Source organism: Dermacentor silvarum, chromosome 1 (assembly GCF_013339745.2).
Source record: "Dermacentor silvarum isolate Dsil-2018 chromosome 1, BIME_Dsil_1.4, whole genome shotgun sequence".
In the NCBI taxonomy this organism is placed as follows: domain Eukaryota; kingdom Metazoa; phylum Arthropoda; class Arachnida; order Ixodida; family Ixodidae; genus Dermacentor; species Dermacentor silvarum.
In genome coordinates this window covers 233,577,077-233,602,235 of record NC_051154.1, presented here as the reverse complement: position 1 = coordinate 233,602,235, position 25,159 = coordinate 233,577,077, and the positions used below count along the sequence as shown (strand labels likewise).

Below are 25,159 nucleotides of genomic sequence, written 5' to 3'. Positions count from 1 at the left end.
ACTTCGACACACACGCGCGCGTATCCCTGTCTCGTTTCCTCATTTTTTCTTGATTATTTTTTTAAATGCGTCTCTTCTCTCATTCGCGACACGCGGCATTCACGCAAGGCACGCCGACACGAACGCGACAGAACAGGAAAGGCTTCTCTGCCCTCCGCCCCCTCCTCCCGAGGAGCCGGGGATGAGGGCAGGCCAGCTGCAACCCGGCCGACCTACATCTCTGCGTCGCCGACGACTGGCAGGGCGTGCGCCGGCTCGCGAACGCGCCTTGGTGTGAACGAACCGGCCGCCGACACTGCGGTGAAGCCAGCCACCGCTGGCGCGCGGGCGAAACCGAAACCAACATGCGCTTTTTTTTTTTCTTCTCCGCTACGAACTTCGCGCTGCGTCGCGCTGCGTCACGCACGTACGCACGGCGCACTCAACTCACGAACGCCCGCGCACACAAACATGCGCCTCACGCTCACACTGCGCACAGGCAGGCCTACCAGGTTGCTCTCGCCTGCTGCTGTTCTCTTTCTCGATGATGTGTTTGAGTGCAAGGGGGAGGAGGAGGGGTGCTTTTTGGTGCTCCAACGAGTCAGGAGATGCCGGCCATTTGTCGCGGTGAAACCGTTAGACACTGCTTCTGTGCCGTTTTGTCAAGAACATTGTTTTTTTATTTCTTTCCTTCCAACGGCGTATATTTCTACGTGATATTCTGCTTTATTTATTCTATTTCTTTCGTTCCTTTTGGTGTCTGGCTCCGCTTTCACGCTCAGGATTTCATGTCATTTTTTTATTTGTCTAGCTCTTGAGACGCAGCTTTGTTGACAACATTGAGGGCGTACACCGACGGATCACCTTGCGAACGCGCGCGCAAAAGCACGCCGCGCACCACTGCCATGACCCCCCCCCCCCCCCTCCTCCTCCTCCAGGGTTCACGTGGTTCGAGAAGTGCGAGTGTAGTATGTGGCACACGGCGGCAACCGTACGTGCCGTGTCGAGTGTGGAGCGCTTCGCTGGATCGCGAAAAACGAGAAAGTTAATATTAGAGAGGAGGCTAAGTGCGAGAGCATTCACATCGCTTCAATACTACTACCACTACTACTGGTCATAAAGCGAATTGTTTTATCCAGTTTTCTGAAACTCTTTGACTTTGTTTGATTCCTGAAGTAGACTGTGCAAATTTCCTATGCTGTAAGTCAGGCATCTTCTCTCGAAAGAGTTTTTTTCAGTTTCGAAAAAAAAAAATAACGCGATTGCTATGTTTTGTGTGGTTAAGCGAAAAGAAGTGGCCGGCATCACACGTGATTTCAACGTCTTATAAACACACAGCTTACTACAAAAAGAAAACATAAAAGAAAGTACAAGACGGCCGCTGTCGTCAAAAGGCATCAGCAAGTAGACAAATTGAGACAGTAACAGGTATCGCCAATATCGCATTCACATGCATTGACGCCTGTCGCCGGGAGCAAACCGAACAAAAGAAACAAACACCTAGAATGTGACAGCAATGCATCTTCCTGCAGGTATTCGTGAATTGGTGTTATAATTTGTCTTTTCCCTTAAATTAAAAAAAAAAAAAAACACGTTTGACGTGAGAAGCCCGGCGATGGTTCCCTGTACGTTGGGCTCGCCCGTTACGTCGCTCACAACAGGCTCGGTGCCATGCAGGAAGGCCAACGCTACGGGCACGCGCGTTCTCTTTCTCTTTCTCTCTCTCATTCGAGCGCTGGCCGACGGCCACCGCGAAGCACCTGCCTGTGGCTCGGCGTACACGGCCGCTCGCTCCAAGCGAAGTAGTAGTAGTAGTAGTAGTAGCAGCAGCAGCGGCAGCGAGTGGCGCGGCGTCGGGAACGAGAGAGTTTTCGATAAACGAGCTTGCCCTAAATCTGAACCGCCGCAGCGGCCGCCTCTCCGCCGTGAAGCATGCATGCAGCATCCCCTTCCACCAGAGCGGAGTCGGAGGAGGGGGAGGCGAGTTTTCTTTTTTTAGCCGCCTAGCATCTTTCACGAGTTTATTTTCTTGGCTTCTTTCACGCTTTGTACTTTGTTTTACCGTTCCTCCCCCCCGGCTTCTCCTCCCCCCTCCTGCCTCAGGGTGCCGTAGCTGCGCCGCAGCAGAGAAATTCGCCTTCCCTGGCGTTCTCGCCCGGTATGAAACGGGCGCGTATCGTCCTATTTCGGAGCAGAACAAGAGAGCTTGCAACCACCGCTCATCGCTCCTCCGTGCTCAGCACTCTTCGTTGTCGTGTGCTCCTCGACTCACCCCCGCTGCGGCGACGTCCGAAACCACGCGCACCGCTGCGCCAGCGCTGTACGGCTCTCCCATCCCACCGGCATCATCCCCGCTTGCCTGAACAGCCGTAGTCGCTAAGCGACGACGACTGCCGAGCAACGTGTGCCTGCGCAAACTGCGAGCTTTGGAAAAAGGACGCTTACTTCGGCTTCAGAAGCGTCAGTTGGAGAAGTTATACCTACCGGGACTTGTACGGACACCGCCATAGACAGACTAGATCGTCTTCTGATTTCCCCGTGACTGTGCTTCCCTTGGCTGCTACCGTCTCTACGAATACTACTCCCCGTTCCTCCTTATCAAGCACCCGGGCAACGTCGGACTGCGATACAACATGAAGGTGAGTCATCTATTTCTTTGGTTCGAGTGCGTGTCGCAGTCACCATGATGTTTGCCTAAGTTTGACGTCGATTGAGAGTGCACGGTCAATGACGTATGGTGCTCTACCCTTCTTCCCAGCCACTGAAAAATGTTTCTACTGCGTCTGCACCTCCTGTTGATGTTTGCGAAACTAAGAAACATTTTTCACTGGCGTTCCCTTCACGAAGAAGAGTCTCTCGTACTTTCTCTAGCGACGAGTAAATTGTATGACATGTCCGCCTCTGTATTTGTCTGCGGTGTTCGTAGCGGATCGACGCGCATTCAAATTGCGATACTGAAGAGTTGGTCCTTAAACTGTCGAACTAAGCAGGTCGTCTAGCTTAGCAAACGGTGCTTGCAGGCGTGTATATGAGCCAGAATGACATGCTTACACGCTAACGAGGATCTAAACAGAAATCAAGGCATTAAGTTATAACCATCCCGTGGCTGGCTGTTATTACCAAATAACTCCTTATCCTTATCAACCTCTGTGCGTGGGCCTATACACTGCTGTGTTAGACTGACGCGGGGTGATGCACCTCCCGCCGAACTTGTTTCTCACGGAAAAAGTAAAAAAAAAGAAAAAAAAAGATGAAAAATAAGCCAGAAAGAAAACACACACAATTAACAAGTAGCTAACGTCGATGAGTTACCAGATATATTCTGCAAAGTGAGGTTACTGCTTGATGCTCTTCTAAATTAGTTCTAAAGTGCGTGTATTTGCAAACAGCATTGCAAACTTAAACTTGGCTGCACGTGTACAATCAGCCATCGGTTTTGCACGTAATGTACTACAGAAACACTTTTCTTAAGTGAAGGTGTTGGCCTTTTTTTTTTATATTGGCATCATGCGTGTGAAGAGTGATGAAAAGGTACGAAAGATGCAAAAAATGTCGTTCCGGCTGTTGCATTGTTTGTGAGCGAGCGCAGTACGAAAGCGAACGCACGTGCACAGGCAGGTATCTTGCGTGTATGTGCGTCGCTGTCGTTAGCTTGTCAAGATTTGCTTTTCTGTTCTTTCGTCAGGAGCCCACACTAACAACCTCTGTAAATATATAATTAATCAGTTAAGATCTGAAATATACAGTCGTTAATGTCATTAATTCGTAGATGTGGTCTGCTCCGTCGTACCAGGAGTCAATACGGAAAACATGCACATATGTATGGGGTACCATCCTTTCAAGACGCCGATGTAGCCTCAGAGCTGCTGGAGGATTACCCCTAAAGAACTTTATCGTTGAGTTCCTTGTCGTCGTTGGCTACCTGTTAGACTTTTCACAGAAAGCTTTCCTGTGATGGGAATGCACCCCTTCGTTTTTTGCATCGCTTCGTGTCTATGTAAACGTTAGTTATATATGCTAGTTCAAGCAGTCACTATAAGGTGCCACTCGGGTATCCTTCAGCAAGAGAAATTCTTGCAGCTAGAATGTCGCGCAGCCCAAATGTTTCCTCAAATGAAAGAACGAGGGTTCAGCTCAATTCAGCAGAGCTGAAAGCATTGAGTGGCATTTCAAGTGGCTCTTAAGTTGAACGTCTTGATAGCGGACAATAGCTTCACTGCAAGTCAGCGTTTTGTATAGGACTTTCTTCTTCTTCTTTCTGGGGTTTTACCTGCCAAAACTAGTTCTGATTATGAGGCACACCGTCGTGGAGGGCTCCGGATTAATTTTGACCACCTGGGGTTCTTTAACGTGCACTACAACTCAAGCACACGGGCGTTTTTGCATTTCGCCTCCATCGAAATGCGGTCACCGCGGTTGTATAGGACTTTCGGGCAAACAGCCTTCGTTATGTACCCGCTGTCACGTGTACACGCTACACTTAAGGCAACCCTCTATAGGGTGTCTCAGCTAACATTACCCAAGCTCTTCGCAAAAAAATAAAAAAATAAAAATAAAATTTAGAAAGAAAACACGGTGGAAGATACTGTCATAAAACCTGAGGTGTTCGGTCATCAGTGATCTGACAACCGAACACCGTCGGTCTTATAATTGTATCTTGCACCATGTCTATCTAATATTTTTTTTTTCGCTGAACAGCTTAGATAACGTTAACTGGGGCACACGGTATATTCTCCGACGTTCATAATAATGGTCAGGAGAAACTGATATGCAATCACGCTTGACATCTTGACACTCACCTATATGGCGATTGACGTTGGCTATAAGGAAACCTAAAACAAAACAAAATAAAATTACACTTTCCGTTCGCAAGAATAGCTGTTATTGGCCAACCGCTTTCACTAACATTTCGCTATTATCCTTAGTCGGCACCTGTTTTACACAAGAGTGTAGCGTAAGAACTGCTTTATGAATACGGGCCTAGCGTCTGTATTCACAGCACTTGCTTTGCGCGTTTACTCAGTGGCCGGTGTTCAAGAGCCCATCACGATGCCATGAATTGGCGTAATAACGAGACGATCGCCGCAGCGATGACCACACGCAGACGGCACTTATGCGAGAAAAGGTTTGTAAATACGGGTCATTGTCACCCATAATTCTTATAAGAACGCCACCTCGAACTGGTACTGCAAGCCGCGTGGAGAAGGACATTCAAAGCGGCTCTTCAGCATCTTCTTTTCTACTGTCAGTCGAGATATCTACTAATATTTTAGGACGGACTTTACAAATGCCGGAAAATGTAAATGTATATAATTGCATTTTAGCTCGTCTATGGAAGTCAGAGGATGCAAACGATATCCTTCTTAGTACGGTTTTTAGCTTTCAGCGTTTTGTCACTGTTGCATCTCTTACCGAGGCGTTATCGGCAACAGGGTGCTACAGAGCGAGCGAATGCTTCAACGAAGGAATACAAGTGCCGTCGCCGGTGCGAAGGAAACACGAGGTGTGTGTGATCGAGCACTATAGCCTATACGGAGGCGCGCGAGATAACGTGTCAAAAAGCGTAATAGGCCGCTCAGCCAACGGGAAAAAGGGGGAGTGAGGTGGTTGTGCACAATATTTCGACAAACAGCTTTCAACGACAAAAAGCAAAAAAGAAAAAAAAAAAAGCAACCTCAGCTAGGAGAAGAAAGGGAGAGGGGAGAGCCCGGAGAGGCGCTAATCGGGGCCGGGAATCCTGAGCGCGCGCCGAGATGCACGTGCCGAGGCACCAGGCGGTCTGCTCCGCGGGCGAGGGCGAGGCAGCATCGCAATCAGGAGCATCGGCACGCCGAGTGCCCCGAAGGTTAGTTGCGTCGGCAAGCTATGCGGGCCGCCTGAAAAAAAATCGCGCCTTCCCTCCGCCGGACCAACGACCTCAAAGGAGCTCAATGGCATTCGTCGTTCCCTCCTCTTCCCGCGCCACCATGCACGTAGCCAGCTGTGGCGCGCTGCTCCCGTGTATGCTATAGAGAAAAGAGCTGGGTACCTCGGGGCACCCCTGGCTCCGTTATGCGAACGTCGCGACGTCTTGAGATGGCCGCGCAGGAGGAGGGCATCCTCCCGCTTGCCTGGTGCGCGGGCGCGCTTAGGAACGACGCGAGTGAAAATGCCGCGCTGCCGGACGCTGCGGCCGCGCGACAGGTGCTCGCGACTCCAGCGTGAGGTTGAAACGAAGGAACAGAAGCAACAGCCATCCCAAGTTGGCACTAAGTTACCAACTAGTGATCCCCTAGTGAAAACCCTCGTGACCGATGTCGTGTATATACCAGGCTACGGCCTCCGACGTGTAGTATAACTCGTATTTTGTCTTAACCAGATAAGCTACTTGGAATAGGCAGGGGCAAACTTCGTTCAGAAGGCTCCCTGATAGCAATCATATGCAACCATCGTCTCTCTTAGCACTCGTGCTTAAAGCAGCAAGAAAAAAGAAAGAAAAGGAAGAAGAAAAGGAAAGAAAGAAGTGTCCGCTTTTTTTTCCTTTTCTTTTCTTATAAGCAAGGTGAAGCGCGTGAACATAAGAACAGTTTCATAAGACAACTAATAACGTCTATTCAGTTGCGCGTATTGTTCTGTCGGTGCGTTTTTACGTGAGCTTCTAGACTGCAAAATCAGAAAGACGGCTTTTGTTATCGTTCTCTCATAGAAGAACTGAACAGCGTCGGTATAATTTAACGATTGCTTTTTGTCTAATTTTTATTTCTTATGATTGAGCACTCTCGATGGCCTATCCTGGCAATAACGCAGGCAGGGTGCCACTCGGATCATGGACGAAGCGAGAAAACGAAACCAATTTTAACAGAATTGTTGCATTATCAGTGGCCCAGAAGTCCAATTGCAACATTTCTTACATGTTTAGGGGGAACTCAAGTTAATTACATGTCCGAGGTTGTTGCCTTGTGTTACGACTTGAAAGCCTTCTAGCAGCTTGACGTCCACAGCTATATTCACGGTTGGGATAAACTTTGCCCCCGTTTTCTACAAAGGCGAAAGCGCAATAGCATTGTGCGCGCGAGCCAGTTGTCTGTGCTCTCCTATTTTATGACGTCAGGTGCTATGGGATCATGGCAAAATAAAGGACATGTTCGTCAGCCTGAATAACTAGAATAAGGAAGGGCAATGGTGAGATGAGGCGAGGGGGGAGGGGGGGAGGCGAGGTAAGTCAAGGTTCAACCCGGCTCTCATAACACGTCGTGTTGCAGCGCGTGCTTCCTTTTGCTCTGTCACACCGGTGTACATATGGTCCGATGTGTATCCACATAAGCAGGGTTTCTGACCGCATGACGAAACTTTGACGGCATCACCGAACGTCTCAGTTTCACTTCTGTCTTGGGCGTAACAAAGGTGCTTTTGACTTTCGCTGATGACACCGTTTTCCACTTTTCAAAGTTTACTTAGGTATAAGACTGCATGTTCGGGGATGTTTCTCACGCTTGTTCTAGCGCTTCGCATCTCATGTCATCCCTATCATCCGCATTACAATGTGCCGAGGTGTGCTGCTGGGAAATCCTCTTCAGCTTCCATTCAAGAGCGTCTTTCTCTATCTGGCCATAAAACAACTCGACACTATTTGTTTTGGTTCCTCTTATAACAGAGCTCAAAGCCTCGGAGCGCGTTGCGTGCAACGCTGACTGCAGTGGCTGCAGTTGTGCCTCGTCATCTATGCCAGAGATGCGTGGGGTGTCCATACGTTCTTCGCTAAACTCAGCACGTGCTCAGAACGGGGGGTGGCTGGGGGGGGGGGGGAGGGACTGTGCTCGCGGGCGGCGGTCACTCTATGCTGCAAGGCCCCTCGGGCGGAGGAATGTCCCGATTTCGCGGTCCGCCGCCGACGCCTTTATTTATTTATTTACTTTTTTTTTACTGCTTTTCGAGGAGTCCGAGAGACGCCCCGGGGCGGCCGCTTAACATGAAGATGGAGACGAGCAGCGCCGTCGCAGTCTGCGCACGGGTACGCTCGCCGTCGGTGAGCGCGCATGGAGAACTGAAGATGGGGTGCTAGCAGGAGAAGCCACCTCAGCGCGCGCGTTCGCTGCGCCGACACGCATCGGCGATCTCTCAAAAGAGTCGGCGCCCCACCGCGTGCTGCCTCGTATGTATTACACGGTGCCGCCCGCCCGTGCGACCGTATAGTATACGTACGACGGTGGGATCCAACGGCCGTGAGAGTGCGAGCGCATTGCAGAACACGAGCTGCAGCCTCGTTTATAGTAATGGGCGCACCCGAACCGCATACTTCTAAAGCAGCGTGGCGGGTACGATTTGAGATTGAGAACATGCGTTTTCTCGAAACCAGGGCCAAACGAGCCGACAGTGCGCTTCGAATTGAGAATCGCGCGACGTGCGTGCTTGCTCGACGACTGTTTGAGCGCGAGCGTGTGTTTGTGTGCGCGTTTGTGTGCAGGGGGAGGGGCGAAGAGGCTGTAACCATACGTCGGTCATTGCGCTTCACCCCGATAACGCGCTAAGCTATGCGCGATGGAGCACGTGCCTCGTATAATTAGGTTCTGGCACGTTAGGTGTGAGAGTGGGGGGGGGGGGGGAGAAACGCGGGTGCATCGCTGTAATGCACATCTAATCAAATTTGCATGGAGACGGGTGCGCGCTGGAGCGAACATTACGGTGGTAATGATGACGCAGCCCTCTTGACGGGTGTAGAGGCTATAGTCGATGCAGCCCGGGTGGTCTCGGACGGGACCGACAGCATCCACGTGCACGCAACACTGCGTCGGGTTTCTTCAAGTGTGCCTAGTCCAAGACGCATATCTCAGGCGCGTAGTTTCTGCTGTCGCGGCGTTATAGAGCTGCTGCGGGCGAAAATGCGTGACCTCCTGCGCGTAGTTCTAAACGTGAAGAAAGAGTGTCGTATGGGATGTGTGGATTGTCCTCAACCCAAGCCGTATCACACTCATTCTCACATGAACCAGTATCTCGAAAAACGATTCCCAATCTTCACGGCTTCAGTGTCAACGAGCAGGAAGAGCAAAGAGGGTTGGTAATTGACAAGCAAAAAAAAAAAAAAAAAAGAAAGAACGCATACAGTTTTCGTGGAGACCATGAAAATTGGTCGGATTTTACAATATTGTTCCAATTAGCATCAGTAAACCGCGAAAAGACAGATGTTATCCCAACACATTATTTACTGAAAGTTTAGACAGCTATAGTCGGGTTTCCTGCAACAGACGCTTGTGAGACATGGTAATCGCATATAAAAATTGGCTGTTTCTAACAGCGTGAGAAATGGCCCACGGCTGATGAAAAGTGCGTCATTCAATGGCCCAGTATTCGAACAGGACCCCCACGCTACCAGCTTGCACATCTCCGTCGAGGACGATAAGGCGAAGCCTCGTCTCGAGTCATGCTGTAAACGTGCCGAACGTACTTCGCGTATATGTGCACGTTGCCAGGGGTCATTGTACGGCTGGGCGCGATTCGTACGACTTCGAGCGGCGGCAAAAGAAGGCGCAATGACCACTTCCTGTCATTTTGTTCCGACTTCTCAGGCACCTGTCTCTCCTCGAAAAGACACAGATTAGGCTCTAAAACCTAATCTAAAATTCCATAAGTACGGGAGTGCCTGCCATACTTGTGGAATTCTAGATTAGGCCTGTTTGAGGCTATGAGCAAACAGCGAAGGCAACTTTGCTTCGAGGCGTCTCATGGGCACAGCAACGCGCGCCAGCGGCCGACCGTGAACAGGTCTTCGGGATGCGCTCGTTCTCATCCGAGTTCTTCAGAGACGCAGTTGGGTAGACACCCTTTCCAGGCCAATATTACGCATGGCTGCGGCACAGTTCGCTCGTATGGAAGAGCAAACAATGGACCCTCGAGAGGGAAGGCCCATTTATTGTGCGCACCACGCCTGCGCAGACAGCATGCACGAATTCATTAGCCGCTCGTTTTCCAATTATAGAACAAAAGTCGGCTTCTGTGATCTACAAAGGGGATTGTTCGTTAAGTCGTTTCCTGGACATGCTGAAATAGAACGTAATACGAGTTCGTTTCGAGATTTGGGCCTAACGGTAGCGTACTGATCTACCCAGGAAGGAACGTCTTCAGGAGATAGTAGCTTCTGGGACGGCCACGATCATTTCCAGCTTAGTTTAGGATGGAGCAGAAGCAACAGAAAGACTGAATATAAGCTACCTTACAGCATAAACTTTGTCAGCAATGTCTTACGCGTTGGAGCTGTAAGTATACTTCTGCAGTTAGTGTTCAAGCTGTTTTCGTGAGATAAGAACATAACGTAGATGTCGCCATCCGCCTCCATTCAAGTGTGTATATCATGCCCTAAAAAACGCGGACGTCGCTTGTAGGAGGTGTCGCAACAATCGAAAGCGAAATGTGCCTTAATTGTTGCGCCCAAGCCAAATATATTTTCGCACGGATAGATCGGCACGAATGAGCCTGCCCTTGTTGTGATGTCGAGATTCGTTAAACCTTTGCGCCACTATACTTTTTAATTGCTTCTAAGGACTCGTTTATAACACGAAAGCATGCAGAGTGTTTTATATACGGTACATATCTTTCTAACGCATCATATCAGCTACTTTTTTTCCAATCACGTTAAAGACACACCACAGTTATAATATTAGCTTTATTAGGAGACATGTCAGAATTGAGGTGTTCCCTTAAGAGTGGACCATATCTGTACGTTGCCATCGGAGTTAAGCCCCATATTGGTCTCGTCTTGTTTCGTCCCCGTGACATTACAGACGCGCGCCGTTTCACCGAAGGGCAACCGCCTCACCTCAATACCGTTGAACAATCTGTGGCACATTCCACTTGCAGTGCGTGAGCGCCAAGTTGCGCTTTATTTGCCTCCGCGCCCTTCTTCCCGCCATGCCGCATTTGTGCGCACCACGTTACGTCGGCCGTCGCAGCGAGCAAAACGACTCGGCTGTGCGTCACTGCGGCGGCGCAGGCCGGCGACAGTGCAGTAATTACGCAATTTGGCGAACCGTTATACGCAACAATGCGGAAAGTATAAAAGGAAAGGCCGATCTTGAAGACACCACAGCGAAGCGCGCGCCGCCCGTGACCGCATTCCGAGCCCGCGTGCACTGCGAACGATAGCGAGCGTGCGGAGGAGGAGGCGGCGATCTGTGGAAGGTCAGCGCGGGGGTGCCCGACGAATCTGCTCCGGGGTGAGGATGGAAACGATGGGCTAACGCGCGTCTCGATCGGCCCCAGGGCGAGGGCAGGAGAGGGATTCCGAGGGTAGGTTTTTCGTTATTTTATTTATTCTCACAGCACCGGCGTGGTAGTAAGACCTCCAAACGGTAGCGTGAATCGGCAAGAAACTGCGGCAAGCATCAAAGTCAACGCCTTTCAACCCCCCTCTCTCTCTCTCTCTCTCTCTCTCTCTTTACTTCGCGTTGCTGCTTTCGCATTGTATAGTTGGGGCCGTCAAGTCTAGCTCGAGATCTTGAGCGGATCGTATAGAGAAATAGATAGGTGTTCTTTTTTTCCTTAAAGAAAAGGAAAACGGTAACTGTACACAGTGGGAACTTAAGAACGAGGACTGCAGATAAAGCCGGCCATCGCCACCGGGGCTATACAGTTCATCTGTATAGCAGCCCTTTCAGAAAGCAGGTTTTTCTTGCGCGGCCCTTCTCTTTATGTTGTCGCGTCTCGTCCTTTCGTTCGTAACCCCTATTCTATATACTGGAGCAGTTTTGCGAGCAGGTTAGGTTACCCAGAAGCTAAAAGGGCCCGAATTACGGGGCGTGCGCCCTGTTCTTCGGTGCACCACGCGAGGGATGTGCGGCGAAGCATCGGAGTATATTATCGCCCCTGCCATCTAGGAGTGGAGGGAGAGCGAAAACGTGTCATTCGGAGCGCTCTCTCGCACTGTATGGCGATACCGAATAATAAAGGAGGCGGCGACAAGCTCATACAAGACACAGAAACAAAAATGGACTTCAGTCGTCGTGCTGGGCACTATAAAATGTGTGTTCAGCGGAGTGGTTGGATAGGAGAATCCTCCTTGATTCTTCTTGTAAAGGCTCCGCCGTTTGATGTTACCTGCATGTTGGACGCACAGACTATCGTCGCTACGTTAGCCGCTGGCCGTAAATGGCGTAGCTTTCCTAATGTTCCATGTGAGTTCTATGCAGCGATACCAAAGTCAGTTTATTCTCAAAACATCCGAGCATCGCGATTTTTCACGTCTTTAAGCAAGTACGTACATATTTCATTTCATTTCGTTTCAATTATTTACCCTAAAGGCCGAGAATCGGGCATTACATAGGGTGGGATAACAACAACAATAAACTTGAAAAGAGGGTTATAAGCATGAAGAACGAAACACAAATCGCCCCTTTAAGAAAACAGAAGCTGTAGTGGTGACGCCTTTCACTGTTTTTCTTCATTTATCCGAAGAGAAAAGCTATGTCGTGTTTCTAGCCAAGGCATGCTGTCTACATTATGCTAGTACTGTTTGTGCCCATTTTTCCCAACCAACCAACAAATATTCAAATATGCAAACGAGATTATTCGTATGGTACCAGCTATTTATGTGACAAGATTGGTAACTTGCATTGTAGATACTTCAATCCAATACTTAAAAAAATTTACTTCGACTGTCACAAAAAAGCTAGATGTACCTTTTGCTTGAGAAGAATGGTAGCGACTTGTTGCGTTATGAAGCGTAAGTGCCAAAGCATACACCCACGGTTTAACAAGTTAAAGACGACAACTTCGCCACAATACTTGGCGAACTGTTTTAGCAAGGGAAGTACAAACAACGAGCCTCAAAATACAGTGGCCTGCTACTGTATTTATGTCGGGATGTGCTTTATGTCGGAAGGAACATGGTACACATTATTTTCGTATTTAAGCTCCCAAGCTAGCATTTGTTGTCTAAAAAATATTTTTTAATGTTTACATTCATGTAGCCTGCCAATTTATGGCAAGAAGCAGCCGCTACGAGCGTGACAAAGAGAGACGAATGAATGGAGAATGACGAGGAGGTCAACTAGAACAAGAAATCTGGTTTGATATTCTACACGGTCGAACGGGGGAGATTGAAAGATACGAAGCAAGTAAACTCCGATCATCGACACGTGCTCACAGCAGTTCACGACCACCATCAGAGGATCATAATTAACTCCAATTAATGCTAAAGGCACTTGTGCAGGTCTGTTGCCCTTTACGAACTGTAACTATGCCTTCGTCGTCCTCTGCTGCGACGGCTTTCGAGGTCGGCAACCCAAAATTGTTTGTACTGACAATTAATTATCTGTCATCAGTGCGAAGGAGCACAGTCTCAAGCTATCGCCTCTGTACACTGTATCGTGCACAGTCACAATGAATATATAATGTGCCAAATATCTAATGATGCCCTGAAAGGAAAAGATAGAGAGGAAAGGCATGGAGGTTAACCAGAGCGCATCTTCGGTTTGCTACCCTGCATGTGGGTTGGGGAAAAACGGGTTTAGAGAGCAGGGAGGAGGAGAAGGAGGGGGAAGAAAAGCATTGCAGTGATATTGGCATTGCAGGCACCCCCGTATATATACAGATTCAGCTACACTTCGTATTTTCATGTCATTTCGTACTTGTTCGGGTACTTTTTGCATTTGAAGCCACAATGGTTTTTACCTTTGGGCACCTGGCGAGTTATCGCACTCACCTCAATTCTTGCCCTGAAGAAACACAGAGAAGGTCGTCGCACTGTGATTGTCACGTCGTTTAAGAAGGTCGATATTTTCACTGAAAACAACGCATTGAAAAAGCGGTGATCACGGTAAGCGTCGCCCACCTTCCCCGCTAATTAAATGTAGAGTCTTGGCTATCCTAGTAGCGTCAAGGTATCGAAACCTGCCAGCGTTCTGCTGTCTAAGTAGCGTTGCCTGAAGAACACACTAAAAGCTTTTACACCGTTAAGGGTGCTAATTTTTCCACGGCTATACAACATCGTTACCCTTATGGCTATAAACAATTATATTGTATACGAGATCGAGCTCAAGCTACACCTGTGATTAAGAAGCCATAGCTTAAAACTGCCTACTAATTATGACCACCTCGCGCGAACCGAAATATCTGATGCGAGAGTGTGACAGCACCGCTTAATAAAATTTAGTTCATTCAGTTTTTGTATCATCTTTTGCAGCTATCATTATGTTTACTTGTCTCGAAAGGTCGCCCAAAAAAGAAAATTGTATTTGTCCCGATCAACGATTTAATCTTTCCCTTTAAGGGTGAGGGTGTTAGCCATGGGACAAATAAAGCACCCTTTATACACCCACCAGGGTGTTAAAATGTTTAATGTGTTGGCCTGCTAATTGGCTCTGGCATGGAGAACTGCTTGAAATAATTGTTCTACAAACAAATTCTCACTCATGTGCACAAATAAAACCAGTCATTGCTGCCCTCCCGCCAGTCAGCGCCCTTGTGATGCTCTACTCTCGCGTACTCTATGTAGCTGTCTGGCAGAGGAAGCTTACAACGACGTATTCATTAATCACTCCACTGTTAACGAAGTAGGCATCCACTAAATGTGTCGTCGGCCTATCGCCCTTTTAGCTGCTCCGCAGCGCTCTGAAAATACGGCTTGACGTTGGTCTGGTTGAAACGTAGCGTCAGCTAGTTCAGTCTGCACCGCCAGTTCTTTGAGAGAACACTCCAATGTGCTCCGACATTGCTTCCAAACCTGGCTGTCGTCACATGCAGTCGATGACTGCCATCATTCCAAGACGAGTTTTTTGGTGATGTTGCAGCCGAATGCTTGCAGATGCTATCTGTCAGTGGTATAGTTTCCGGCACTATCCGAATATTATAAAAAGCCCACTAATGTTCGACTGGGCACTTTCTGCTCGACTATGACGGAGAACAGCTCCGCATGTTGCTGCTTCGATGCAGAGGACTAAAGTGACCAGCCGAATATACGTACATGACTCGCGAGTAGACGGGCCATACGTTTTTCGTTGTGAGAGATGAAATAAAGGTTTATTGACATAAATTCCATCTGGCGGGCTTTACGGGGTTCAAAGAAGCAAAGTTCGCGACAAGCATCTTCAGTGCTAATAGAATAGTAATGGCTAAGATGGCAGTATTTAGACTGCATACCTACTGTTGCATCTGATTATTTTGAAAAGAGGTTGACTTGATGCACACACTGGCTCAGGTACCTTCACCCGTGACAGTACGTTCACAAAATTACACGCCGTGACCTTTTGGTAGCTGACCAAGGGCATCGAGAGTACGTGTTTATACATAACTTTGGAGGGGTGGAATATGTAGGCTCCTACAATTTCCCCGCTTGTGTACAGTGGCAGCTGGGCTGTGTGTTAAGTATTGTGAGCCTCCTGTAAAAATTGTTAGCGTTTGTGATCTAATGTGCTTGAGGGTGCGCCGATTTAGTTTGATTAAAGCCGCTCACTCAGCAATAGAATTCTATCGCCTATGAAACATTAAATAATATTTTCTGTAGATGAGAAACTAATGTTTACAAGAAACAGGGAAAGTTGTAACAGTTGCTATCCCATCCAGGTTACTATGAACTTTGCTCGTTTCTATAAGTTATTAAAGCTTGCTAGGTCGCCATGTAAGTTTCACGAGTGTAACCTCGTCAGCGGCGATAGCCGACCATGAGTTGCTAGCACCAATTCTTCACAAGAACACTTCTTTTACTGCGATAGCAATCGTACGGACACTCTAAGCGCATTCGCGCCGTTGGTGCCACCCTCGCCGTGCTGTCAGGGCATTGATGGCGCATGCGCGGCCAACGTGTGGAGGTTTAGATGGTCTCGAGAGACGCGAGAGATGCGCAGTGCGTTTGGCTGCAAAAGCGACGATGTCCAAGTGGACGCACCGTCACGCACCGCTCAATCAGCTCAGCAACAGGGCCAGGGCAGCGTTCTGCCTTCGGCTGATGGCACGAGCGTTGTGCGCACCAACCCTAGCGCTCCTGCAGAGCAGCTGCGTCGCAGAGCTGCAGAGCATCAGCATTGTGAGACGACTGGCATATATACCAGGGTGCTGTTTCTTCTCCGCAGCAGCAGTTATCTCGCGTGCTGGGTCACGCCAACATGTCTCCCAATACCCATCCGAGAAGTTTCAGAGCAACTATAAACGTTGCTATCTCCCGCCGTGGTTGCTCAGTGGCTATGGTGTTGGGCTGCTGAGCACGAGGTCGCGCGATCGAATCCCGGCCACGGCGGCCGCATTTAGATGGGGGCGAAATGCGAAAACACCCGTGTACTTAGATTTAGGTGCACGTTAAAGAACCCCAGGTGGTCCAAATTTCCGGAGTCCCCCACTACGGCGTGCCTCATAATCAGAACTGGTTTTGGCACGTAAAGCCCCATAATGTAATTTTAAACTTTGCTATCGCTTTCAATGCTTCGTCCTTCGTGCGTAACTCCAATTTTTTTTAGAAGCACGAAAGAGAATCTTTGGCTAATGCGTAGTTGCTTTGACAATGACAGTAAGAGGTGTTGGGACTGGGACTGGTCTTCTCTGGTCGCATTTTTTGTGAAACTGAAACGGTGTTAGGTGCGCGTGAGTGTCTGTAGTTGTACGTATACATTGTACTAACAGCACGTGCGAAGTAAGAGTTTGATAATTCATTTGGCCTGATAATTACTCTGAGAGTGTTTCGTGCGTGGTAGATGCAATTTCGCAAACCGCCGATTGCCTTACTTTCGTAAGCTACAATTCCCGCATCGTTGGCGGGCCCCCTTTGAACCACATATTTGAAACATGAAACAGCACAGTGGATAGAAAACTGCTACCATTTATGCTGTATTGAAACATGAATGATCTTGTGCTATCAGTTAGGGCGATTTACGTGGCAACTTATGTGTGCTATGTGAGTGGCAAAGCGCCTCACACACTTTACTGCCTTGCACTGAAAAGTACGCTTAAAATTAGGACGCGCGGTTGAACACGGAGTATACGGGGCCTTAGTAGCGCCGCAGAGAATTGTCAGTGCAACGAGCTTCGAGTTTTTCTATATTTTTCTTTGTGGTAACCCTAATACATACGGGGCATTTTTTTGACATCCTATTTATTTTTCGTGCCATATTTTCCGTCTGTACAGCTGACTGCAGACAGCTAGAGGCGGAGCGACGCCGGCACTGTGGTTCAGGATATCAATAGCGGCTCGTGTGTACATATTATAAAATGTGAACTCGAAATATACGTAGTGTATTCACTTCATCATTTGAGGACTGTACGCAGCCCATCTGGAGCATTCGTTCTAAGCCGCCGTGGCATAGAAGCCCCATCTGCCGACGGCCATATCTCTTATCTATACCAGCCCATCCGCGGGTTATGAAGGAACCGGTGGCCCAACCCTAAACGATTCGCTATGTCCGGGACGTTCGAACTGTGGAAGCCACGCGAGAACCTGTACGTGGCCCAACAAACCGCACCGACGGCCGCTTACCCCATCAATCTTTGCGCTAGTACGCAGACTCATCCATTGCGCAACGCTATTGTAGATAGGTTCCGTCTCCGAAGAGCCAGAGTGCGACAATCTTGCGACTCCGCGAGAGTATGTGCGGTGGGCGTCGCGTTGACAGATCCATCAATCTCCAGCAGCGTTTATACTATAGCTTCCTTCGGTACTCGTACCTGGAAGAGAACGTAAGACAGCTGTCAGCGCCTTGCCATCAGAAAGTGGTCTGATACCTGATAACTCTCAAAAGCACGAAGTGTTAAAAACGAACGCTACAATATATGCAACCGCAGGTCTGCCAACTGCAATTTTATACAGCGAAAATATCAAAGGAATACTTAAGCTGGATACAGGAGATACATATGAATTTATTTTCTGTTCATCGGATATCTGGAGTGCTTGTAATTTTTTTAACAGTCTATTTTTTACCTTTCGTCGTCGTGCGGCTATACCGCGATTATTAAGAATCAGTTCCCTTAGCTGCCGTGTATGTCATGACAGTTTTTATGTATTACAATCCTAGTCAATGAGCTGGTCTGCTCGAAGAGGCGGACATTACTTGCACAAAAAATGCATAGTTGACTAATTAATAAAAATTGACTAATTACGTTTTAACTCATAACCTTAGGGTACGTATTGCAATTTACAAACTCTAGTGGGTGAGACTGCAAGGCATATCCACTTCAAAATAATTCTGTGGATTACACCATTTACGAGATATGCGCCATCAAACTTGTGGTAAAAATGCACTGTGATTCCGCTTAATTTTTTAACAAAGCCTCATTTTACGTGTTGAAGCACAAAAGTAACAGGAACGCCAATGCATTTCTCCGCAAAGTTCGGGAATTAATATCTCTAAACTGGGGTCATCTTGAGAATTTGTCCCAAGTGGATCCGCCTTGCGAACTCCCCGGCTATAATTTGTAAATTGCAATAAGTGCCATAATGTAATTAGTTCAAAACGTTATTAGTGAATTTCTGTTAAATAGTTGATTATGCGTTTCATTTTTTTTGTGCAAGTAATGTCCGCGTCTTCGAGTAGACCAGCTCATGGAGTAGAACTGTGCTATCTGCCACAGGCAATTAAAAAAAAAACTGTTGAAAGTGTTCGCTGAAACACCCGGTATAGACTTCCACCCACCCACGCATGCACACACATACACAAAACAGAAACGAAGCACTCACGTGATGCTACTAGATCGTTTCAAGGCACGTATGCGAAGAAGGGAAATAGATTAGATATTCTCCTGAACCTGCTTTTTGCTTCCGAGGTTGAACATTTACAGTGTTAATTTTGAAATAGATAAGTAAACGCATTCCGACAAGTAAATTATTCTTTTTCTGCACCTTGTGTCAACATCAGTGCACTAATTAGATTCAGCATCACACCTGTAATCATTGCCGCATTGAGAAACGGCATTTAAAGCTAAACGCCACTACCTAGAACTAACCGCAGTACTGGCCTACAGCTCCTATGCAAGTGTCAATTGCGTGGCAATTTTAACCCAACATAAGTGATTAAATCCCTTAAAGATGCTTGAGTGCGTGCGTGTTCTCGTCGCCATTTTTTTACGTTATTTCCCTCGCCACCTGACCAACAGCCTACTAGGTGTGTGTCGGGCTAATCTTTTACTGTCTTCTCTTGTGTTTTGTCTCCATCTGAAAGCCTTCACCAGTTGAAGAGCTTGAAATACGGTGTACATTGAAACGAATGACATACAGGTGGACTGAACCGCAACTTATTTGACGTATATTTCACGCGAGCTGACGGCCTTTCCTTATACGATGCGCAGTTCTTCTACCTGGCACTGGCCCTGGTGGTTCTGCTGGCGGCGGCCCAGAGCGGCGTTATGGGCCAGGACGAGCAGCTGCTCATGCCATGGAACCAGTACCGGACCTCGCCGTTGCTCGAGGCGCTGCGTGGATGGATCAGACGGCCCACCTTCACTTTCACACGCCCGAACTTCTTGCCGGCACTCAGCGCTAACGCCATCAGACTGCGACCTGGACTGCAGCAGGTACACATGAAAGCCGAAGAGGGTGTTGGGGGAGACCATGTATTAGCCTTTGCGAAAGTCTAACGCAAGTAGTCTCATGATAGTAAGCAGTGGAAGCATGGTGACGCATAACATAGGCAAAAAGAGCAAGTGCATGATTTGAGTGACACTACGTTTCTTCGCTATTGAATGGTCAGGGCATAAGTACTCGGCACGCAACTTTTGAAATATCGCAGATATATCCCGCGAACACTTACCGACATTATTCTCAATGTGTCAGCACATGTTTGGGTGAACGCTTTACCCATGCATCAAGAAACACAACAATGAATCGCTGCGGTGCACTCAGTCCAGCTAATTTAACATATCCCATACTGGAGCTAAAAATTGAACGCGTGCAGCTGCTGTGCGACCGGTGGTAATGGACTCAGCTTGCTCTGATCGGCAAAGCAATGATTTTGCAGCCATGCAGTGACCCGCTGCCTGAGCTACGATCTAATTAATTGCTCTGCGTCTGATGTTTTCTCATAAAGCTTAGGCCGCGGGGTCCTGCACCACTCCCGACTGTTGCGACAGTTCGTCTGAACGGGAAAATTTAAAGTTATAGATCTGGGCGGTAATCTCGCTGATGCAACTGGGCAAGTGACATAGACCCAGGGAATAAGGTTTGGAACGCACGTCAGGATATTTGCTTAATGATTTTAGGTGCTTGGGTGGCGCATAGCAGAATCATAATGCCGGTGAGCGTGTCGCCTCACCATTCAACCGTAATCTGGGGCAGCATGCCAGGCCTGCGGCCAATATTCGATGACCGGAAGTCATTTATCCCGGGCTTATATTAACTGAGAACTCTACTGCAGCCGCTATGCGCTGAACCGGCGGACCCTTCACTGGAAACCAATACGCAGCAGTTACCTTGCAGCTCCATAAGTCATCATACCCCTGAATTAAAGGAGTCTCTTTAATGCAACATGGAACCACGCACAATAGATGCATCTCGCTGCATACGTAGAAGTGGTCAATGTCAGATAGCCCGGCAGGTACAACACCTTTGCAAAAGTATGCCAGCTTCAGTGCGAAGTTGCGCCGCTTGCGTTTAGTACTAGGTACAGTACAAAGCGGAGGAGCGTGTAATATCAGCCGCATCGTATAGTACTGTCATATCCCGCTCGCTTTTTCGGTGCCGTCGAAGCGTCTTATAAAGCGCGTTACAAGCTGTAGTGTGCGTGTGTGTGAAAACTTTATTTAAAGAGGTCCGGAGGCTCGACTTAAGCCGAGGCGGGCCGCTCCCACGTTGGCACTGTCAGGCCAAGCCCTTCAGCGACATCATGGGCCCTCTGGACAGCCCTTAGTTGGTCTTGAAGCAATGGGCTTTGTATTCTTTTTTGCCATCGAGTCCATTCTTCCAGGAGGCTGGGAAGAGTTGCGGGGCACCCCGCGAGCATATGTTTAGTAAACCAGCAACAAATTCATGCAGGAATATTTCCATTACACGCGCATGATGCCTGCTGTGCACGGTCCCACATTTTCCAATTTCTTTACTCATTTACACCATATTTACCGCAAGGTATGCTGCTAGTGCCTAATGAATAATGACATTATGAAGGCAAAAAAGAAAAAAAAGAAGAAAAACAGAAAGGAGAGAATTTGTGTTTCCAATTTGTGATCAAGTGCCTCTGTAGGCAGCGCTATTCTGACGCCTCAATGCGTGTAACACGGTCCGGCCAGCAGTGGCACGAAGCGGTGACCCACAACCTGAACGCTGGCGCGCAGGTGCTGCGCCCCATGCTTCAGCGGCCGGCCATTCAGAGCATGATCCGGCCAGCTCTCAACCTGCGACCCGTCATCGCCACCGGCATCGCCAACCTGGGAAGCCTCATCCGGCGGCCCTTCCTAAACTTGGAGGAATGACCCACGCATACGAATAGCCGGGCATCCGCATTTGAAAACGTCGTATACTCTTCAGCATTCCGTGAGGTAAGCGAACAACTTTCCTGCGGCCATTGATTTGCTGCGCCTCGTGAGAAGGCTTTGAGCACTCTCAAGCCTGATATGAAGATAAGGGCAAGATGCGCTTGAAGTGCTAAACATGGGCTATTGTACATCCTGAAATGCTTTTAAAATGAATATGTGAATGACTGAACTAGAGGAGTCAGTGCATATGGGTGGCAACGGTTAAAGCTGTGTCCTATATCGCCCTCTTAATAAAAGGTATGGTATTTACGATCGTTAGGGATCAATAAAATAGTAAAGCCTTAAAAAAAGAACATATTGGAAAGTTGCTTTCAAATTCATAACCAAGGTATGCGTCACTGTCGTATTAGATGATTAATCATTGCAGGAAAAAAGATATACTAAGCACGTGGAGTACATTTATTTTCCCCTCTCGCACTGTAAGCATTGATGGCGTATCACTGAACTGTGACAACGCAATTGAAGAAGAGAATATATTCACTTCAACGATTCCTCCGGCTCTGAACATATTTATTGTGACAGCCCCAGGGCACTCACAGCGGACACTGCCACCTTGTCAAGAACGTCTTTGCAATGTGACCAACGTTGTATTCTTCCGCTACAGTATTGTCTGCTGTGGCTTCTGAAGCACATGCACGGATATCACAACTGTGAGAGTATGCGTCGCGTATAAAACCCGGATTAGTCACTAAGAGTCCCTGCTGCGCGATAGCTCAGTGGTCAGCGCGTCCGGCTCCCAACGGGATATTGCCATGGGTTCAAACTCCAGTGGAGGGCAAAGTTTTGTTTTTCGTCGCCCTATATGGGGAAACTGAAGCTGACTGAGAATGAAGAGGTAGCTTGACGACCGTGTAGCTACCTCTTCATCCTCTGTATGTCGTCCGCCGTTTTCATGTAACGGAAACGGCGGACGACATACAGCCAACCAAGTGTACATTTACCAATCTCAGTAAATGGGAGCAGATACTGCATTCATTACTAAATAAAGTATCATGATTAGGAGCTCGGTGTAACTGAGTTTTTCCGGTGCACTGGGAAACATTGCGCGAATTGATTTTATAAAGCTCTCGAGCACTTGCCAAAGGAATTTTTATAAGTCAACTTGGTCGTTGTGGTTCCAGAGGTGAGTTCGCGTATTTGTTGGGCCCGTTTAAGTATACGAGAGTGTTGTTCAGAGATAAAAAACTTTGTTCAAGCTCCTGGTGCCTCAGAATAGATTTAGTACGGTTACTGAACTCTACCACGTGAGATAGATTGCATAACTTCGGGTAGCAAACCAAGTTGAGTACCGGACAAACTATTACGGACAATGTCTCTGTGAGGATTTCGTCCAACAATACTGAAGGGCGCAACATCACCAATTGGAGGTTATTGCGAATGCATATTTTATTCCTGGGAATAGAGCCAGAAACTATTTTCTTTAGAAAAATGAAAGCGCCCCAAATATAAACCTTTTCCGTAGCACATTTACCAGGCTTTGTTCCTTCCACGACCATTTCCCATGCGGGAGCAACGTTTCGGGAACTGTTGACGCGGCGCACTCAAGATCACGGGGTCAAATTAGTGCACCCTTTTAATCGCTCGAGAAACCAACGCGCCCACGCCGGCGTTTGCGCAAATAACCACCTTATTGTGCCGCGAATGTAGGCAGGTCACGTACACTCGGCGAGACGTCTGGCACAGCCGGCGTCGCTCAGTTCCGGCTTCGTTTTTGTCGCGAGTGAAACCACCGCACACAACATAACGGGGGCATCCGAGCGGGCCACGGCTGTAGAAGGCGTCATCTCACCTCGCAAGAGTTGCCAAGTTCGGTTTAAACTGTGCGGGCCCGCTTCGGCAAAAGTGTTTCGGGCCACGGAGGAAAGAATGTAACCATTTATTCCCCTCCGAGCGGCGCATTAACCGGTGATCGCGGGCAGACTTCCCCGGTAGAACGAGCACGACACCGTTAACGAACAATGGAGAACAGACGGGAATACAAAACCGAGAAGAAAGAAAACGCGACGTCCTTGACAGAGAACGAGAACCATCGAACGAGGACACACGCCCGTACACACGGGGTGGTTTCCCCCGTCGTTGCGACGAGGAGAATAACCTTGTACACGCTGACCGAGACTTCCCGAACGTTCACACGTCATGGTTCCTGGTGTGTAGCTGTGGCAGCGCTTCGGTGCGTACCGTGACGAATCGAAACGCTCTGAAGGAGCGGTACAGTCACAAAGTCCTCGTGTACACGAGAAATAAAATCCGAGAACCTGATTTCGTCCGCATGAAACCGGAGTTATACACTATGTACAGATCACTATCAGAACATTTTCCCCTTCATTGAGATAGTGAAAAGAAAAAGAAAGGAACGAACTTGGATGCCGCGATTTGGAGCGCGTGCAGCTAAGTGCGCAATAGAAGAAAACACGTTCCAACACTACTGCGTCACCGCTCGCCTTGTTTTTACCCCTAACAGCGCACACACTCACTGTTGTGCCCTTCCCTGCTCTAGGGGCCATGACGTTATACGTCCCTCTTCTTTTGTTAAAGGAGTGACTGAGGCGCCCGAACACCCTGCCGCGGTTGACAATGCAAAGGAATGGCATCATGTTGTCAACCATTCGACCGCCGTTCCGAGAGCCATGTTAACCATAGGGTGACATTTCTTGGTTGGTGTAATAAATGTGCCGAGGGACTATAATTGGTTGATTTGTTCAAAGTACTGAGTACCGTTTTACGCGTCGCCTTCTTCGCGCAGGTTCCGCTGGTTTGGAGCCCCACTTCACGTCTCATCAAGCTCGCGGCATCTTCGAGCGGTGCAAGTTGCAAAACCATCTTCGCATCGCCTCCTGCTGCCACCTTACCTTCGTCATCGCAGCGCATATGTACAGTTCGGCGATCACTGGGAGTGCCACTGGACGGGCCTCGGTGGTTGACTGTTTTTGTAGCACTTTTTTTTTTTCAGTTACACCGCGCCACTCACACTCAAGCGCGTATTTACCGACGGCGGGACCACACTTCACCGACCTTTTCTACCAGATAACAGTCACACCACTAATTTATTTCTTCAATGAATAAAAGAACATATGTATACATACAGATTTATCGCGGCACAATGTGGCCGCTTGCCTCAAGTTACTGCACAACTGTCATTACCCAGTGCCATGAAACTGGCGTTGAATGAATGCTGTCGTGGTTTCTCCTTTCTTTTGATCCCAATACTCTCACAGCTCAGATAACGAAGCATTGAAACTAGAAAAATATGTAAAAGTGAAGGGTGAGCAGCGTGCTACCTAGACTAACGGGCATATAGCTGCCTGTATTTTTTAACATCTTTTTAGGAAGTGGGAGTTCATTGAAGTACGTACTCTTGACATTGTAAAGAAACATCATGATATCTTTGAAAAAAAAAAACAGTTATCCTGGCGCATTGCACCAGAATTACTGGATTGCTACTTAGACATGTGCGAAATTGCGTCGACACTGCATTCATGGCACGGCCCTGTTAAATGGATATCTCATAAGCTCATGACGAGTTCTTGTGTCAGAGTAACGCACTATTAATAATATCGGCAACAGTTTCCGGCATATTACCCATCCAGCCGTCACTCGAACGCGCACTTCATGACTGAAACGTTGGCGCTTTTGGTTGGAACGAAGCGTGGTTTGAACATTTAATGGGAAAATATGAAAGTACACTCATGCTACGGAAGCACCTAAAGCGTAACGTCCCTCCTGCGAGTCCCTTAAGCGGAGGTGCAAATTTACTCTAACAGCACCT

General features: G+C 48.2%; 1 protein-coding gene across 1 annotated transcript; it reads left to right on the top strand.

The window, feature by feature from the left end:
• Positions 1-2,102: 2,102 nt before the first annotated feature.
• On the top strand, positions 2,103-24,477 carry LOC119451895 (uncharacterized). The gene is made up of 4 exons (XM_037714505.2): positions 2,103-2,618; positions 19,216-19,440; positions 21,193-21,396; positions 24,137-24,477. Exons 1-3 carry the CDS (start codon positions 2,613-2,615, stop codon positions 21,328-21,330), a joined length of 369 nt encoding a protein of 122 aa, XP_037570433.2. The 5' UTR covers positions 2,103-2,612; the 3' UTR covers positions 21,331-21,396; positions 24,137-24,477.
• Positions 24,478-25,159: the final 682 nt, after the last annotated feature.